Source organism: Hemitrygon akajei, chromosome 3 (genome assembly GCF_048418815.1).
Source record: "Hemitrygon akajei chromosome 3, sHemAka1.3, whole genome shotgun sequence".
Lineage (NCBI taxonomy): Eukaryota > Metazoa > Chordata > Chondrichthyes > Myliobatiformes > Dasyatidae > Hemitrygon > Hemitrygon akajei.
Genome location: NC_133126.1, coordinates 168576967 through 168597021, shown reverse-complemented (window position 1 = coordinate 168597021; position 20055 = coordinate 168576967). Strand labels below are relative to the sequence as shown.

At 41.3% G+C, this 20055-nt stretch overlaps 1 protein-coding gene across 2 annotated transcripts in view; it reads right to left on the bottom strand.

The window, feature by feature from the left end:
• The window catches only part of rnpepl1 (arginyl aminopeptidase like 1), a 60348-nt gene that overhangs the window by 14378 nt on the left and 25915 nt on the right, over positions 1-20055 (bottom strand). For both annotated transcript variants that reach the window (XM_073041262.1, XM_073041263.1), the window contains exons 3-5: positions 7397-7548; positions 4825-4941; positions 3086-3321 (exon numbers count right to left, since the gene is read on the bottom strand). In XM_073041262.1, the coding sequence (XP_072897363.1) occupies positions 3086-3321; positions 4825-4941; positions 7397-7548 (505 nt within the window). The remainder of the gene's footprint in view (positions 1-3085; positions 3322-4824; positions 4942-7396; positions 7549-20055) is intronic.

Genomic DNA, 20055 nt, shown 5'->3' with positions numbered 1-20055 from the left:
AAATCTCATGCTGTTAAAATATCCAATCTTTCACCAGACAAACAAAACCACACAAGCGTCATTTAAAGCAGGCCAAGTTTTTAATCATCGTTTCCTCCACATAAAGTGCAAAGTAAAAGATAAATAACAAATTCATCTTTAGCTGTCAGCATTTCCAGCATTCCTTAAGGCTCCATAAATAGTTCTACCATAACAACAATCAGAAACAAACACCAGTTGGGCATCTATCCACTTGGGATTTGTGATAAAACTAGAACATGTAAGTGTGCCAGTATCTGCACATTTATGGACAGTGGCTTTAAACAAGTCACATCACATACCAGTCATATCACTTATTATTCCCTTTGGCTGAGTTGTCAATCATACTGGAATAAAGTGCCTGAAGCACTGCCAGATGCTTAAAGTAAATACTGCAGTTGATTTAAAGGGACCTGCAGCTATTTCTGAAGGATCTACAGTGAATATATCTCTCAGTTGATGTGGAATCATTTAAAGTTTATCACTAACAACAACAGATTTTGTTTTTATTTTCTTTTAAAGAACAGAGTTTTCATTGGAATAGCCCTGTATCTTGATGAAATAACAGCATTTGGACGATCAGTGGATGATGTGTTGGATAGTGGAGCAGTTCCAAAAGCTTAATACTGGTATTTTCCATGTTAAAATGGCTCAATTTTGCTCCTATTTTCTATGAGGAAGGCAAGATTCATTCTGACTTTTTATCAGCTACTGAGAAGTTGTAAGTAGGCCCAATATCCCATCAGCATTTCAATTCTGTATGCCAATGTTTGAAGATATTTTAAGGCAATGAATCCATCTGGAATGGTCTTCATTGTGGTGTTGCAGAATCTCCAGGACTGTAGTGCTGAACTGCCTGTTCTACTTATATCAAGGGGAGCACAGCCAGTAGAGCCTCTGCCTCACAGTTCCAGACACCAGTGGCCACTTTCTGTGTGTAAGTTGCACAGCTTCCCTGTGATCACAGCAGTTTCCTCTGGACTATCCACTTTCCTCACACACCAATGGTACCCCTAATAGGAAGTTAACTGGCTGCTGTAAATTGCTCTACGTTGTGGGTGAATGGTGGAACCTGGGGGATGGGATGGGAATATGGGGAGAATGATACAGAGGGTCAGTGTAGATGGGTAGATGATGATCAGGGTGAACTCATTGTGCCAAAACTTCATACGACTTCAGCAGTGTACACAAATAGTGTTTATGGTATTTCAGGTGGACTACAGAAGTACTGACACTCTGGCAGGGTTAAATAGACACAATTATAACATCAGTGAAACCCTGGCAGTCCCAGCACCAAATGGCTGGGGACCAGAAGAGAGCCACCTTAACTACAGCAGTATGAGTATTTGTGGATGGAGAACAAACTTCCATCAAACTTCAGATCAGCTAACCCTCCCATGCAGTAACAGTGCAGAGAAGCCCAATTTATTGGAAATCAGTAAGTGCAGATGCTAGAAATACTCTGTTAGCTCTGTTCCTCCTCTCACAGATGCAGTCTATCCTGAAATTCAACTGCCACCCCCTTCACCACTCCCATTTCCCTCTCTCACCTCATCTCCTCACTTGCCCATCACCTCTCTCTGATGCTTCTCCCTCTTCCCTTTCCTCCATGGTCTTCCACCCTCTCCTATCAGATCCCCCCTCCCTTCTCCAGCCCTTTATCTCTTTCACCTATCACCTACCACTTTGTACTTCTTTCTCCCCTCCGCCCACCTTCTTCCTCTGATGGCTCATCTGTTTTTCAGATGCCGATGAAGGGTCTCGGCCCGAAACGACGACTTCATACTCCTTCGCATAGGTGATGTCTGGCCTGCTGAGTTCCTCCAGCATTTTGTGTGTGTTACCATCAAACATCCAATGTGCAGAGAGAACGAAAAACACATTGCGCAAGCAATAAAATAAGCAAACAGCATGCAGAGCTGAAGTTTTATGAGGGAAACGAAGCCAGGCATCACTGCAGCCGGAGCGGGCCACAGCCTCAGTTCAGCACGGAGCCGAGTAAATGTCGCCAAGCAGCGAGCAGAACCGGCCCATCACTCGCTTCCAGTCCCAACACCCTGACCTTTTCACTCTGGCTCGGCGCTTAAATCGTTCCAACATCGGGCTGTTCCTCGCTCTTGAGCTGCTCTGAGGCCTGGACCCCAGCACCATGATTCGTCCCGTACCCGACCTTTCCAATTCAGCTCGACGCTTTGTTTGATCAAACATCGGGGCTTTCCTTGCTTTCGGGGACACCTCGACACTGCTTCAAGCCTGCTTCCGCTTGCCTCTCCATTGTTAGCGATGATTGTTACAAATAAAGTGTTATTAATAAGGTATTCAGTACTTTGCTTTGCTTTGTTTGCCACTGATAAGTAGTCGCTGGGATTCACCAGTGCCACCTAAATGGGAAGCATTTCTAGCACTTTATGTTTTTGTCCTAATTTATTGGATGGAATTATTCCTGCATTTAACCTGCTCACATATCATTGCAGATATTGATGTAAGCAAGAATCTGTAAGATCAATCTTTTAAAAGCAGGACCCTCAAGTTTTAAAGTGAAGACATTTTGTCCAGAGGAGATGCATAAAACATGTAAGCAGAAGGAATGGCAGTGGCTTTAAATGTGTAGCATAACATGTCCAATTCTGTTATATTCTTCTAGATGTACTAGATAAAACCATTAAACTGTCTGAAGTCCCAAAGTGCCTTTAATGGGATCAATCCTTATCCTAATTACTTCCTTTCAGACTGTTGTTCCGCAGTTTTTGGTTTAGTACCACTTGCACTATCGCTGGCAATCTAGAACCTAGGACTTCAGTAACTCAAAAGGTTTCCAGTAGCTCAGAAATTAATGAACAATGGGTATTAACAATACTTTCCTCTCCAAATGCTTCCTTTCCGAAAAGTTTCTCCCGAGAACGATGTCTATATTTCACCTATTTACTCTAAAAGTATGGATAATTAGGCCTTAGAACTTAACTTTCACTTAATATTTTCTGCATATTATACCTTACTGGGAATTTCTATATGAAAAATCATAGCTCATGACATCAGAAAAACGTGCACAATAGAATTATGTTCTCACCATAAGTTTCTGTGGTAATGCGACGTTGTGCATATGTTGCCAGGCCCTCGCTCAGCCACATTTCTTCCCAAGTAGCATTGGTAACTGCATTTCCAAACCAACTATGTGCAATCTCATGGATAACATCAATAATGAGAAATTCATCACTTTCCAAAATACAGGAAATAATGAACGTCAAACAGGGATTTTCCATTGCAACAATTGGAAAAGAGGGTGGAAGGAATACAACGTCATACCTGAAGGAAAAACACATAGTCACATTTTACAAAAGTTATTTTCTTACAAACTTTCAATGAGGCCACAAAAACCAATAAACTTCAAATATGGTTAGATTTAGACTGATTAATTCTATTTGATTAATTAAACATATGGTTGCTCCACCACTGTGCTAAAGAACAAAAGGAAATCAAGCTGGCTTCCATCTCCTAATAATTATCCAGTGATTCTTACTTGTAAAACACATGGGTGAATGCCAAGGACAAAATGCAATTCTATCTTCTGGTGCCTCAATGGTTAAATATCCTGCATCTGTTAAACCACATAGTTTGGGTTCCCAAATGCTGGGTTACTACATGGATATGCAACTGAAGGCTTGTTAGGCAACTTTTGCATCATACCAAGCATAAAACAATTGAATCTCCAAGCAGGAGGAAATCTAATACCATTTGGACAGTAAACAACCTATTCTGTTAACCAGAAAAACTTAAACATTAATTCATGTTTGAGTTTTATTTTAGTTTTAAGATGCAATACATTTATTATGCACAGGAAAAATGGGAGAGGACTTGTCCAAGGAAGCCCTGGTTCTACTTGAACAGTAGCTGCCTAGATTTTGTCACTATTTCTTGGTGCCTCCTGATACTGGACACCAGGAGTTTGCTGTGCTGGAGAAGCATCTCAGTGAGACTCCTGGTGTCTCACTGACACTGGTAAATCTGCTATCAGATCACGTGCCAACTCCACAAGGTATAGGCACACACTTCCATTATGACTACAGAGCTGCAGCAAAGAAAGGGAAGAATAAGGTGAAGCAATAAACAATCTGCTGGAGGAACTCAGTGCATCAAGCAACATCTGTAGGACGAAAGGAGTTATTGACATTTCAAGTCAAAACTCTGAATCAGCACAGGTTCCTCCTGCAGATCATTTTGTCTCCAAAAATAACCTGATAAATCTTTTAAACAATTGCTGTGTTTATTGTCTTCAATTATTTAAGGTACATATAATTGTTTAGATTTAGTTTTTTTTAAATATTATTTCTTGATAGTTTTTCAATGTTTCAGAAATGTTAAAATGTGCAAAATATTGACTGTTTTGATAACAGAAGCTTTCAGAAAAGTTTTATGGGATGTTTTAATCCACCCACATCTCCTATTGTGATTTTCAAAGTTGTTCTGACACACAGGGTCTTGTCACTCAGCTCCAGCACAATCCAGCCAACGAGGTCACCCTTTCCAACCTCGTTGTTCTGTTAGAGGAGATGAAAAGTGCATGTAGGGCCCAGACAACAGGTCATTCTCAGAAATATTCAGACTATCTGTGTTCTTCTTTGCAGAAAGTGCTACATCTGCTTTCCACACCACCATCCTGAATAGATGGAACACCACTACAGTATTCCTAGTTCCTGGGAGTAAAATAAGGTTGAAATCACAGAATTGGTGAGATACCAATTTCCATTACGCTGCAACTGTATTATGGGCAAAATTTCAAGATGTGAAAATGCTACTTAGCTTTATTACCTTTCCCACATATAAGGTCCGAAGAGATTCTCTGCAGCACTCAGCCATCGCTCCACTGTACCGTTGAGTTTTGCAGTTGCAACCTTTAATAAACAAGGTTCAGCCCAAACTCTGCTTCTGTATGCATATTCAAATACATGATTTAGGAATATAAAAACCTGAACAATCAACAAAAACTATGCATTTCTTTCTTTAATGAATTACTGCACAAACCAAATAGGTAATGAAGGTTCCTAAACTAATTTACAAACATCATACTTAAATCTCAGATGACTTGCAGTTTCTTAGGAATTTACAAAAAAAAAAATCAGCTGATGCAACCTAGACGGAGATGAACTCTTGTAGACTGCTGAGGCATTCACGCAATACTGTCAGTCTGGCTCCGTTGGGAATACTCAGGCTGCAGTTAGATAGTTTTGGCTCAAGACCTAGTTCTGTTTTTGAGCTCATAATTGGGCTAATAATTCAATGCAACATACTTTGAGCTACAGTACATAATACCAATATGCTATCAAATCTCTCGATGATACAAATCAGCATTAAACTCAAGCTGACTGAGCACGAACGGCAAGGTCTGAGGAATGTGGTTACCGTAAGGCAGGTATAGCAATAGGCAGGTGTTCTAGTAAAAGGTTGGGGAGGGTTATTTGGGTAGTGATTAGCACATGACTCTGAGGAAGCTCAGATTGGTTCCAGCTCAGGCTGAGGATTAGAAAAAGCATTTGGCAGTGGTGGCTGTGATCTTAGGTTGAGTTGGAGGAGCTCCCTTGTGAGATCAAGGTTTTAATACTGAAGATCTCTGTTGGGCCTGGATGCTGGAGATCTTGAGACCAGTGTCATTTTTAAAAATACTTAAAGATATTGGCATTTCACAAAGATAGCCAGCACCTGTTGTACTGGGGAAATCTACTATTGCAACAAGAATGTCCTTCTTGAGCTCTGGCCCAATGTGTCAGCTGGCACACATCCAGCTGAAATTGTCTAAAGTAGCTACCGCAGAAAAAGGCACAAACTTAATCTTTGTTAACTAAACGCTAGTACGGTTTTCCCTAACCAAAACCTACAGAGTTTTACTGAAATTGCAGAATGCATCATAACAATCTTTCTCTCCTGCAGCACAAACTCAGGGCATAGATATTCATCAGGTTGCTTTGATAATGCTGAATTAGTGATGCCAAGACTATAAGGAACTGCAGAGAGTTGTGGACACTCCTCAGCACATCTTGGAAACTTGCTCCCCCCATGGACTCTGCCTACACTTTACACTGCATTCATAAATCAATCAAAATAATCAAAGGCACCACCCACCACAGACACTCTCTTCCGCGCACCACCCGCCCTGCCCCCCCATGGCAGAAGATACAAAAGCCTGAAAGCACAGACCACCAAGTTCAAGGACAGCTTCTCTCCTGCTGTTATAACTCTATTGGATGGTCTCCTCGTAAAATGAGATAGACCTGCCCTCACAATCTACCTTGTTATAACCTTGCAGCTTATTATCTGGCTGCAATTCACTTTTTATTAACAAACAAGAGGAAATCTGCAGATGCTGGAAATCCAAGCAACACACACAAAATGCTGGAGGAACTCAACAGGCCAGGCAGCATCTTTGGAAAGGAGTAAACAGTCGACATTTTGAGCTGAGACCCTTCATCAGGACTCATCTGTCCTGAAATTCTCAGCCTGAAACGTCAAGTGCTGCCTCTTTTTATTATTGTTTTCTATTATTACATTCAATTATTGTTTTCCTTTCTACTACAAGGATATTGCCTGGACTTAATTATAGGGAAAGTTTGAATAGGTTAGGACTTTTTTACCCTGGAGCGTAAGAGAATAAAGTGAGATTTGATAGCAGTATATAAAATTATGAAGGGCATGGATAAGATAAATATCAGGAGTTTTTTCCACTGCGGTAGGGTGAGTAGATTTAAATGTCATAGGTTAAGAGTGAATAGTGAAATATTTATGGTGGGCACAAGGAGGAACTTCTTCACTCAGCATGTGGTGCAAGTGTGGAACGAGCTGCCTCTCAAAGTGGTGCATGCAGGTTTAATTGCAACATTTAAGGTAAGTTTGGATAAGTACATGGATGGAAGGGGTATGGGTAGATGGGACTGGACGGAATAACAGTTCCACATGGATTAGATGGGCCAAAGGGCTCATTTCTGTGCTGTAATCCTCTGTGATTAACTCAAAGCAGGGTTTTAATGAAATGCTCTGGATAGATGTTATGCAAAGCAAACCCTTTATCATACCTCAGTACATGTGACAGTGATAAACTAATTTACTAATTTAGTAGTAGTAGATAGATGAGATACTATTTTAGAAACATGGATTTTACATCACTGCATGCAGCTATCAGGAGATTAAGTAAACATATTCGAAACTTCCAGTGTAAAGCAACACACCACCATAGATAAATGCACTTTGATTCAACAAATCTAGAGGTTTCAAGTTTGTGAGTTTTGATTGGGGTAGAGAAGGTTAAGGAGATTAGATTTAAATCAATGGATAATTAATTACAAATAGAGTACGAAAATCAATTTTGAGTCTTAAAATGACAATCACTTACCGCGGACCAATATCTGCAGAAATCAGATCTCCAGCTACCAAGGCCAATAGGTAAGCAGGAACTGGATATTCCATTTGGAATCGATATATGTTCTCTTGCTCATCAAATGTGCTCCTCGTGGCACTCATTAGTACTTTGATACCAGGTGGAACCTAAGAAACAAAACAGAATTAAAAAGAACTTTATTTCCTCTGGCACAATCTGTTTCATATAATCAGGGGCCTAGACTAAGTATTTAACATCATGGATGACCAGCATAAACTGCAGAAACAAAAAATTCATTCTCCAAAGTCAACATCCTACACTAGGAAACAAGCCAGCCCCAAAGCACCATTGAACAGTGACAGCACCAAAACATGCATCATAAACAAATTTGTTTAGATATTCAGCAAGAAGTCTGGCATGACAGACTAAGCCTGATACTTAGGAAAGGAACACTCACCAGCAAGGAAAAGAAGATGGATATAGAAACATAATGGCAAACTTGAATTATTTTTTTCTTATGGATTACTAATCATGGCTCGGTTCTATGTACTGCCATAAATTATGTAAATTTATGGAAAAATCCACATTCCAAGTTGGAGAACTATTCTTCACTTTCAACACCTATTAAACTGGGATCTTGTTGTATTTCAGAAGTTTCATTTAGGCATTGAATTAAGAATTCATTTAAGCTATTTTAGACCCATTGTATTTTTGCTCAGTCACTAGTCTTTTTTTTCTCCTTTTTGCCATTGCTTATGCTTCTTCTAATTATACCAGACACATCGATAAAATGTGCCAGAGTTCTGAGTGTGAAGGAAACAAGGAAATCAAGTTGTGGGTGCAATTTCAGAGACAGTGGGGTAAGCGCTGAACTTCCATCCTGTGTGTCAGGCAGATAATTAGGGTCATTATTGAAATTTCACTAATTTCACTTTCATAAGCGCCAATATTATTTGAGAGATTAAGTGGTGAGATTTGAAATGCTCCAGCTGCAGAATTTCTAGAGTGCATATTGTGCAAGAAATTCCACATGGAACTGTTGGCACTTCCTGATTGAAGTACAAGCTAGCGTGGGATTTTTGTGTGGGCAAATACAGAAGTCAGAAACTTCCTGACAACTGAGTCCCTCCGTTAAGTCAGGGCAATCCACAGAAGTTGCATCTCAGCTGTCTACGTGATACACCAGCCAGGGCAGTACAATATGGAGAGCAAGCTTCTGCCCATTTAGCAGGCTCCTCCCTCTCCATGCAGCTGATGAATCCAAAGGAACAGCAGAGACTGATACAGTTTTGGCACCTGCAGAGTCGCAGGAGTTGCCGGTCAACATTGAGCTCAATGTAGGAATTCCAGTTCCGGATTTTCCCTTGGAGTTTATTCCTGAAGCCTTCCCCATGAGTGGGTATAACTGCAAGGCAGCGGAGATTTGAGATCAGAGTTTTCCTTCTCCTAGTTGAGCTGCCAAACACGACTGATGAGCCCCATCTGCCTGAAGTAACTGGTTTTAAGGTGCCAGTAACTCACCTTTGCTCCTTTTCCTGTCAGTAGAAATGATTCCACTGGGCTTAGTAGCTAAGCCACACATGAAGGCCAGGAGCTGGGCTGGTTGTTAATATGAGGCACACGCCATTGACAGCATTTAATAGGTATTGTGAGCTCGTCCTTATTACCAGCCCGGCTATAACAACCTTAAGGACCTATTCCTGACCAACAACTGTTCACCAACAATTTGAAACAAGAGAAAGTATGCAAAATCTGGAAATCCAAGTAATATACACAAAATGCTAGAGGAACTCAGCAGGCCAGGCAGCATTTATGGCAGAAGGGTCTCAGCCCAAAACAGCAACTGTACTCTTTTCCATAGATGCTGCCTGGCCAGCTGAGTTCCTGCAACATCTTGTGTGTGTTACCAACAACTTGAAGACTGTTATCAGCCATTGTATTCATTATGGAATTAGGCAGTAAATATTGTACAATAATTAATTATTGTTTAATAATTGTTGTATAATAAATAATTATACAAGTGAATTTACTCAAAGAATATGCATCAGCTTAGATTTGGCAAAAGGACTTTGCCATTAATTTCAATGGAAGAAAATATGTTGTAACAATGTCTTAGAATAAAACTTCTCAATTTCTTTAAATGATACAGGCTCATAACTGCTTCAAATTTTATGAAATTACCATAATTGCCACCGTCAGCCCATGTAATGAAACACACCACACTGACCCTCTGTGTAAGTATTCTACATGAAGCTGGACTAATCTCTGCCTTAGTGTGAATGGAAAAACTGAGCAGTGTTGCAAGCTTAGCATGAAAATAGCCTGCACGTGGCCTGTATATAAGCTGAAGGTGAGCGAGGGAACTTGAAGAACATTTGACCTTATATTTTTGTACATTTAATGCCTAACGTCAAAAAGTTCATTACATTTTTTAAAAATCAGTACATTCTTTTGAACCATGAAAGACATTCAGTATATTGTTTTGTATACTGGTGAGGCAGCACCAAGCTTGGTCACAGAGGATCTCTGGGTCCAAGCAAAGGTGAAATTGGTCGAGCTTTCCCTCTTTATTACTACCACAAGACCCAGTAGGTTATTAACATCAAGTAGTGCAGGTCTACCCCACCAGCAAGTTGCTTGATAGCAGTGGAGCTGGACTTGTGGCATACTGTGTTGCCGTCTGCTACACCGTGTAGGAAGTGGTGCGTGGTCTAACAAACAGGGCAAATGATTGCCTTGGACGTTTTTCTTGTGATCACAAGACCCTGCTGGACATTGATAATGCAGAATACTGCAAATCGGGTTCACCGGCAAACACTGTTTCGTTTGGCTGTATCCATATGTCTGGTTGAATGAGAATGAAACTTTAACTCATGACCTCCAAGAGGACCACAATCTTGTCGTGGTTTGGAGACTTGCATGCCTCAGTAACACAGAGAGCTAAGCTGGCTGGAGTCAGGGTCTTGTGCTTCAACTCTTGATAGGTTCACCCATGCCAAACAGGCCAAAGGGTAGTGGCCAGACTAAAAATGGTCTATCAGTGCTCCAGGTTTGGGGGTTCAGCTCAGGGCTAAAAACCCTGAGTGGTCAATAAAAAGAATTGTTATGGAAACAGCAATGAAGAATCCTTCTACATATGTGTGTGACTGTATGTACAGACAAAGATGAAGGGTCTTCACTGCTGTCCTAAATGCCAGCAGAATAATGGGCAGTAAGTATGTAAGTAATCCTCAAACTCTATGAGGTGGTCAAAATGCCATAGGTATTACAAAGTTATCTAGCCAGCTCTTCTGGAGAATTTTCATTTTACACTGGATATAATTTCACCATTTCCTATTTTTCCCATTAATTTCTTGCTTTTCTTTAAAGGTTCCTTTAACATAGTAAAACATAGTAGAATTTTTATCTTACCCTAATGACTGGAACAAATGAGATCAGGTACTACTCTACATCAGACTCTCAAATGAACCCAATGGTCTACCTGATCCCCTGGATTCCCCACAGCAAGTCCACAGCTTAACACTGATAATAATAAAGGCTGTGAGTTTCAATGTAATACCAGACAGCACATGTTTTAAAGCACTGTGAGTATGGAGTTGTAAGAAGTAATCGAGAAGCAGAAAGGGATGTCAGCTGCGTAGATGTGAAACATGGTCAAACATATGTCTATTTTCAGTACTGCAACTGATTCTGCTCTGAAAAAATTGTAGAAACAATGGTATAGTGCTTTCAATGAAAACCATTTGTCAAAGAATCAATAACTGTCACATAAAAATTTGAAAACATTCTCATTTATTGCTTTACAAAATTGCTTCTATGCATCTTGCTGCATCATCTCTACTGACAAAATATCCCTGCTTTAATCAAGTGTGCTCCTTATTCCAGTTATCATTAATAGGATTCTGTGGGTGTCTAAAGTCTGAAATGCAAAATGAAAGCAAGGTGAAGAGCAATCTTCAGCTGAAGCATTCATTACAAGATGTCGAGAATATAAAAGTAAGGATTTGTACTCAGTGGCTACTTTTTCGAGGTAAACCTGTTCATAAATGCAAATATCTAATCAGCCAGTCATATGGCAGCAGTTCAATGCATTTGCAGGCTGACATGGTCAAGAGATTCAGTTGTTCAGACCAAACATCAGAATGGGGAAAGAAATGTGATCTAAGTGACTTTGACCATGGAATGATTGCTGGCACAGACGGGGTGGTTTGAGTATCTCAGAAACTGTTGATCTCTTAGGATTTGCATAATCAACAGAATCCAGAGTGTATAGAGAAAGCTATAAAAAACAAAATGTTTAGTAAGCGAACATTCTGTGGGCAAAAACACTTTGGTAATGAGAGACGCCAGAGAAGAATGGCCAAACTAGTTCAAGCTGTCAGGAAGGCGGCAGTAACTGAAATAACCATGTGTTCAAACAGAAGAGCATCTCTGAATGCATAACATGTCAAACCTTGAAGTGGATGGGCTGCAGCAGAAGAACACGAACATACACTCAGTGCCCCCTCACTGGAGGTACCTAATAAAGTGGCCACTGTGTATATTAACTGCCCTCCTCCTGTGCATCATCCACATAATCCATTCCCTTCATATTCATATGTCCAGCTATCCAACTATGCATTGTCAGTATATATTCCAGTGCCATCTGTATGTGGACTAAAATCTTCTGCACCTAATCATCATTTTTATCTTGCCATCATAGATTAGATTACTGCGATTTTCAACTAACAGTAACTCCAAACAGCCATGAGCTGCTGCTATTTCAAGCCAATCAGTCATTGGCTTCAAGAGTTGGGAATTTTATAAGGATAGCATACAAGACTGTAAGACATAAGAACAGAATTGGGCCATTCAGCCCCTCAAGTCTGTCCTGCCTTTCCATCTTGGCTGATGTATTTTCCTTCTCGATTCCACTGTCCTGGTTTCTTCCTGTAACCTTTGACACCCTGACTAGTCAAGAACCTATCAACCTCCATTTTAAATACACCCAATGACTTGGCATCCTCTACAGCTGACTATGGCAAAGAATTCCAAAGATTCACCACCCTCTGGCTAAAGAAACTGCTTCTCAACTCTTTTTTAAATGGATGATCCTCTATCCTTCTCACGGCGCTCAGCAACTACTGTGGCTTCAGATAAACCAGGATTTAAACTGAAGTGGCAAGTGAGAAGTGGGGAAAAACAAGGAGAGGAGCAAAGTGGTTTTGGTAAAATGAGCAAGTAAATGGACCAGAATCAATCAGAATCAGAATCAGGTTTGTTATCACCAGCACGTGACGTGAAATTTGTTAACTTAGCAGCAGCAGTTCAATACATTAGAAAAAAAATAATAACAATCATAAAAATAATAATATAAATAAACTAGTAAATCGATTACAGTATACATAAATTGAATAGATATAAAAAATGTACAAAACCAAAATATGAGGTAGTGTCCAAATATTCAATGTCCATTCATGAATTGGATCATAGAGGCGAAGAAGCTGTTTCTGAATTGCTGAGTGTGTGCCTTCTGTCTTCTGACCTCCTACCTGATGGCATGGCCTGAGTGCTGGAGGTCCTTAATAATGGACGCTGCCTTTCTGAGACACCACTCCCTGAAGGTGTCCTGGGTAATTTGTAGGCTAGTACCCAAGATGGAGCTGACTAGATTTACAACCTTCTGCAGCATCTTTCGGTCCTGTGCAGTAGCCCCTCCATACCACACAGTAATGCAGCCTGTCAGAATGCTCTCCACGGTACAACTATTGAAGTTTTTGAGTGTATTTGTTGACACACCGAATCTCTTCAAACTCCTAATAAAGTATAGCTGCTGTCTTGCCTTCTTATAACTACATCCATATGTTGGGACCATGTTAGATTCTCAGAGATTTTGACACCCAGGAACTTGAAACTGCTCACTGACTCCACTTCTGATCACTCTGAGGATTGGTATGTGTTCCTTCGTCTTACCCTTCCTGAAGTCCACAATTAGCTCTTTCGTCTTACTGATGTTGAGTGCCAGGTTGTTGCTGCAGCACCATTCCACTAGTTTGCATATCTCACTCCTGTACATCCTCTCTTCACCACCTGAGATTGTACCAACAATGGTTGCATCGTCAGCAAATTTATAGATGGTATTTGAGCTATGCCTAGCCACACAGTCATGGGTATAGAGAGATTAAAGCAGTGGGCTAAGTATACACCCCTGAAGTGCGTGTGAAGAGGATATGTTATCACCAATCTGCATAGATTACGGTCTTCCAGTTAGGAAGTCGAGGATCCAGTTACAGAGGGAGATACAGAGGCACAGGTTCTACAGCTTCTCAATCAGGATTGTGGGAAGGATGGTATTAAATGCTGAGCTATAGTCGATGAACAGCATCCTGACATAGGTTTTTCTGTTGTCCGGGTCGTCAAAAGCCGTGTGGAGAGCCATTGAGATTGCGTCTGCCGTTGACCTATCCTGACGATAGGCAAATTGCAATGGGTCCAGGTCCTTGCTAAGGCAGGAGTTCAGTCTAGTCATGACCAACCTCTCAAAGCATTTCATCACTGTAGATGTGAAACCAGAGTGGAACAGGGTAAAGGACTGGGGGTGGGGGGTGGGGGGGGGGTGTAGAGAGCAAAGATAGGATGCTGTCCTATGGGGGGAGTGGCTTATTCTGGTTGTTGAAAGTCACTTTGTCATGATTGGTTAGTTTAAAAACTGCAGCCGCTTTTCCCATTGGTTAGCTGCCTGGTGCCCAGTTTCAAATATCCTGGGTACATGGAGAGCACGTGTGGGAGGTTCTTTCTCTCTTCCTTTGTTTAAGGCAAGTGGTGCACATGACCAGTGGGAAGGTATGCTCTGCATGCACTTTTAACTATGTTTTGTTGAATATTCAGCTTTGTGGTTTTTGTAATTTGAGGTACATGAATGTTTGGTCGAATTTTTACTGTTTGTAAATAAATGATTAACATACTTATTCACAGTCAGTGCTTTCCGTCTCACTTGCCACACCCGCGAACCTGATTCAATGTTACATTTTGGTGCTGCAAGCAGGGTCTGGCTTTTTTGAGCAGATATGCATTTCTTTAAGAGGTTACTTAAAAGAGAGGATGGTCAGTATGAGAGATGCAGAGTCCTAGGGTGGACAGGTAATAGTGTGGGCTTTGGAAGACTTGCTAACTTACTGATGGGTTATGGAATGCCACTAGATTGGCCAGACCAGTTAGATTTTGCCGGGGTTGTAATTAGTCACCACATTGTTTTCATACTTATATCATTGGGTTTTCCCCAGGAGAAAAGATAGCCAGCGGGATGCTTTCTGGCTGTTTGCAGTAATTGTAAGGTATCAGTATAAAACAATAGCGAGTCTTAAAATTACTTGGAAGATCTCAGTCAGCGCTGTATTATTCTGAAAGAAATCACTATTAATGGCTCGGGGTAGGGCTGCAAAGTTTGAGGATAAGAACACAGTGACAGCTTGGTAACTAATGAAGTTACAGAACTTGGACACTGCACACTGAGCTGGTTGGCAGCCCAACCCTGTTAAGGTTCGAGCCATGATGAAGCAGGGCAACGATCAGCAGAAGCAAGATCTTACTGTAGGGCTGGGGGACGGGAATGTCTGGCAGGATATTGGAAATGGGGGAGAGAGGATAGCACGGACTCCTCAGTTTAACCCTCAAAATGATCACCCTCTACTCTGCATGTCCGAAACAGCTTGGGCCAGGCCAGTGACCACATGTTCCCATACATGGATGAGGAGGGTACCAGAGTGATCCTATCTAACAGAGAGGTGGGTGCTTGAGGGAGCCTATCATGCCAACATGAGATCAATAATGCCCTGAGAACACTGCTTGCTTCCCCTGAGCATAATATATCACTACGGGTTCGAATAGCCACTGCAGTTAAACTTAGGTACCCCACTCTTACTGAATGGAATTTAAAACCCCAAGCGGAGTGGAGCATACTAAAGAAGGGTACTGAAGTTCTACATCAGTGGGCTCTTATCACAGAATTATACCATGATAGTGGTAACCCACCAGAGGATATTGAACTAACCTGGAATGATGGGACACGGTTACAGCGACAGTTTTTCCAATAAAAGGGGTAGCGCTGTCATTAATAGCACCAGCTGTTGGTCATCCTATAAGTACAGTGATCCAATTATTACAAGGTTTAGAGTATGTAGAAGCGGGTGAGCGTAGCCAGGTATGCAAGTTAGATAAGCAGATGGAGAGTGGGGGGGGGATACCGCATATCCCGTAAAAAAAGGTTTTTAGCATTGCTCAAAGCTGGGGTCCTGGAGGAGCAGGTAAATGGGGCTCCCACCCCCACCATCTATCCAATATGGAGGAAGTACTGTTTGGGGGAAGCAAGAGAGGGAGGTCATTGAAGGGGAAGGGTCATTCTTCAATCCCTCTGCAGATAAGGGCTCCTGTTGTCCTCTACCAGATTCCTGGCATTCCATTCAGTAACACTATATCCCACGCTGGAGACATTACAAATGGCTGTGCCTGACCTTTGCCAGCATTGGGAATCGGGGTTGGGGGGGGGGGGGTGCAGTTTAGCACATTGGTGCCTTATTGTTGTAGTGATGGGGTTAGTCGACCTGCATCCCTCTTCCCTGTAAATAGAGTATGAATGATTTGAATGTGGAGAAATGTGTGTGGTGTGGCCACACTCATCAGTTTGCTTTTGTGTGTGCGTGCATGTGAGGATTTTGCCTTTAAGTCACTTGGTGAATGTGCTTGGCCTTGCCCAGTTGCTTTTCCCTTTTCAGTTGTTCTCTGATAAATGTGCTACAGTTGTCCCCCATTTTTCGAACGTTCGTTTTACGACACCTCGCTATTACGAAAGACCTACATTAGTTACCTGTTTTCACTAACAGAACGTGTTTTCACTGTTATCAAAAAAGGCAGCGCGCCCCAAGCAGCCAATTCCCCTGGAACTGTATTCTAGACGGCATTGCTTAAACTCATGCCTGTGAGCACTTGTGCTTTATGTCGATTTATTTTGTGCATCCATTAGCAAGGTGAGTTCTAAGGTATCGGAAAAGCCTAAAAGAGCTTGTAAGGGTGTTACACTTAGCGTAAAACTAGACATAATTAAGTGTTTCGACCGTGGTGAACAAAGGAAGGATATAGTGAGTTTGGCTAAGGGTTTGTGGAAGTTGACGAAGATGATTTTGAAGAGGTTTTGGCATTCCATGACCAAGAACTGACAGATGAAGAGCTGATGAAAAGGAAAGGATAATTGAAGCCGAACGCAGTAGCGAACTGCCCGAAAACGAAGTCGTCCAGGAACTGAACGTGAAGCAATTGCTTGAGATTTTCACTGCAATTGACAACGCTGCAATGATTGCAGAAAAGTAGGACTTTAATTTTGAAAGGGTATGTAGGTTTAGGGCATATTTGCAGGATGGTTTGAGTGCATACAAAGAAGTGTACGATAGAAAAATGCACGAGACTAAGCAGTCAAGCATACTGAGGTTTTTCAAGCATTCCACATCAGCCACAGCAGACAACGAACCTCGACCTTCGACATCAAGGCAGGCAGACATAGAAGAAGGTGACCTGCCTGCCCTGATGGAAACAGACGACGATGAGATGACATCCCAGTCTCCTGTACTTCCCACCACCGCAACCTCCGACGACTCAGCCTAACACACCATCATCAGTGTGCTCACTGTCTTCCCGATTCCGGTTAAGTGAAACTACACTGTACATACATTATTTCTACTTTATATAGGCTGTGTATTTTTATGTGTTATTTGGTAGCTTCAAGGCTTAAAGTTTACTGGAAAGAGTGCTTCTGCCGGGAGCACTTACACCATGTGTTTCTGCCGGGAGCACTTACACCGTGTGTTTCTGCCGAGAGCGCTTGCGTGAGATTTTTGCTGCGGTGGACAGTGCTGCAATGATTGAAGAAAAGTATTCCTACATTATATAGGCTGTGTATCTATCAGATCATTCCTGCTTTTACTATATGTTACTGTTATTTTAGGTTTTATGTGTTATTTGGCAATGATTTGGTAGGTTATTTTTTGGGTCTGCGAACGCTCACAAATTTTTCCCATATAAATAAATGGTAATTGCTTCTGCACTTCACGACATTCCAGCTTACGAACCATTTCACAGGAACGCTCTACCTTCAAATAGCGGGGGAAACCTGTATTTCTCTGTGAGAAATTACCTGTCTGATTTAAGTTTTTGCAGTTCCATCCCAAGCTTGAAAGAAAAGGAATCCAGCTGTGGCTTTTGTGTTTTACTTTGTTTCTTGTATTTTAAATCTGTTACGTGTTTATTGTGTCTTAATCTGTTACTCTGTTATTTGTTTTCCCATACAGTTGGTTTTAGGGATGACTTCCATTTCATACTGGCCATATGAATTTTAAGTTCATGGGGTAGAAATTATTCCAGATACGAGATCTCCACATTTCAGAGCGACATAAGAATTTGGAGGCCAATTCCTGTAGTTCTGTTGTTGCTGTGCTTCCTAAATAACCAGTGACTGATCAGGAGCAAGTGCATTTGTAATCTTTGCATTATAGAATGGCAAAGTGGTGGATGCTGACTTGTGGTGGGAGATCCTGGGGAAGGTGTCTGAATGTGCGCACTGGGCCAATGGGTCAGATTGCTGAATTTGTATGAGGATTCCTTACTACAATGCAGAAGGGATGCCACTGATATTGATCCTTTTGACAAGGAAAAGACTGTTGGGGGAAATTATCTGGCTTCTCAGTTTTGGCATTCTGTTTTGCGGGAGCTGGAAGGGAGTAGTCTATTTCAGCCAATCCCAACCCAGACTATAGTAACAATCTTAAGGGACTTGAGCCCTAATAGCCCTGGTGGAGTAAGTACTTAAAGGGCTGGTATTTCCCTACGTACCATTTGTTTAACTGTAAAGTCCTGACTCTTTGTGATTTCCCCACCTGACACTGTTGGTGTAGGTGGTATGTTGAGCACAGGTACAAGGTGCAAGGTGGATTTCAAGTGTGAGCAGGAACAGTATCCAGGGACCGCTGTGTCCAAATGGTGTTGTGAAGGTGGCCATTTGTTGGATACTGAATGGCACTGACTGGATGCACAGTTCCTAAGTCTACCTGTGGTCCCCACAGGGTGGTGCAGTTGATACATGGTGTTGTATGTATGCCACCCCAGTCCTGGATGAGCACATTACCCATGTTGGTTGGTAAGACGGCCGTTACAAAGAAAGGAAGACTCTGAATGATATTCTTTCTCAGCATGGTGCAGCCAGACTGTCCCAGGAACTGATTTTGGTGACCTTAGATTACCTGTTCACAAGGGAAGGTGGCCACCTGTACCGTTATTGGTCAAGAATACTGCACCTATCTTCCTGACTGGTTGGAGAACATCACTCACCTGCCTGATCATATCTGAGAGTCAGTGTATAAAATCAAGTGGAGGACAAGCTCATTAGCTATTACATTCTGGGGTGGGGCTGGTGGCATTTTGGAGCACAAGGAGGCTGGTGACTACTGTAGTACATTGGGAGGTGACTATTGGGTTTACAATACTGGGTATTGTACTTTTGTGTTCTGTATGTAACTTCGGGAGTTTGCGAGAGTCATACCAATCCGAGGGTTGAATCATCACATGTGCAACTTTCAAGGGGTGGTGTGTCCTGTGGGGGAGTGGGGGGGGGGGGGGGCATGGCTTATTCTGATTGCCAAAAGTCACTTTGTCGTGATTGGTTAGTTTCGAAACTGCAGCTGATTTTCCAATTGGTTAGCTGCCTGGTGTCCAGTTTCAAATATTCTGGGTATATAGAGAGCACATGTGGGAGGTTCTTTCTCTCTTCCTTTGTTTAAAGCAAGTGGTGCACGTGACCATTGGGAGGGTATGCTATGCACACAATATGTATTTCTTTGAATGAAGGTTACGTTTGCTGAATATTCAGCTTTGTAGTTTCTATAATTTGGGGAACAAGAATGTTTGGTTGAATGATTACTGTTTGTAAATAAATGATTAGCATACTTATTCACAGTCAGTATTGTCTGTCTCACTAACCAGACCCATGAACCTGATTCAATGCTACAGATGCTAAGTGAGAAGTGAACGAGAGAAGAGTGGACACTGAGGGGATAAAAGGGTGTGGCCTTGATTTAAATTTGTTAATACCTTTATCAGGAATTAGTTTAAAATCACACATCTTCCAGCAGCTAATGTCTTCCTTGAATAATTTTACTAACTTTAACCTTAGATTTATTTTTTAATCTTTCAACACAGCTCATTTTTCTTAATTTTATTCTGCCTCCAGCTAAGTTTTGATGATATTTAATATGTTTAATCTATATTTCACTTGTTACATTAGTCATGAACAATTTAACTTTACACTTGCTCTCTACTTCACTGTTAGATTTCTCCATAGCTGTTCGCTTCCTTTTCCTTTCTCTCTCTTTTATTGTTCTCAGTCTAAACTTTGTTTTAATATGTTAAGATCAAGAACTTGTTATGAAATTGTACCCATCACAAGCTAATGCCAGTAATAATACATAGTTTCTAAAATCCTTAATAAAGAGAAAATAAAATACAGAAAAAAGTAGAAACCTGAAATAAAAACAGAAAATGTTGGAAATACCCCCAGTAGTTCACAACATCTGCAGGGAGAAAACAAGTTATTTCAGGTTGATGATCTATAATTCCGAGAAGTTGGAGATAACAATGCTTTAAGATATAGAGGA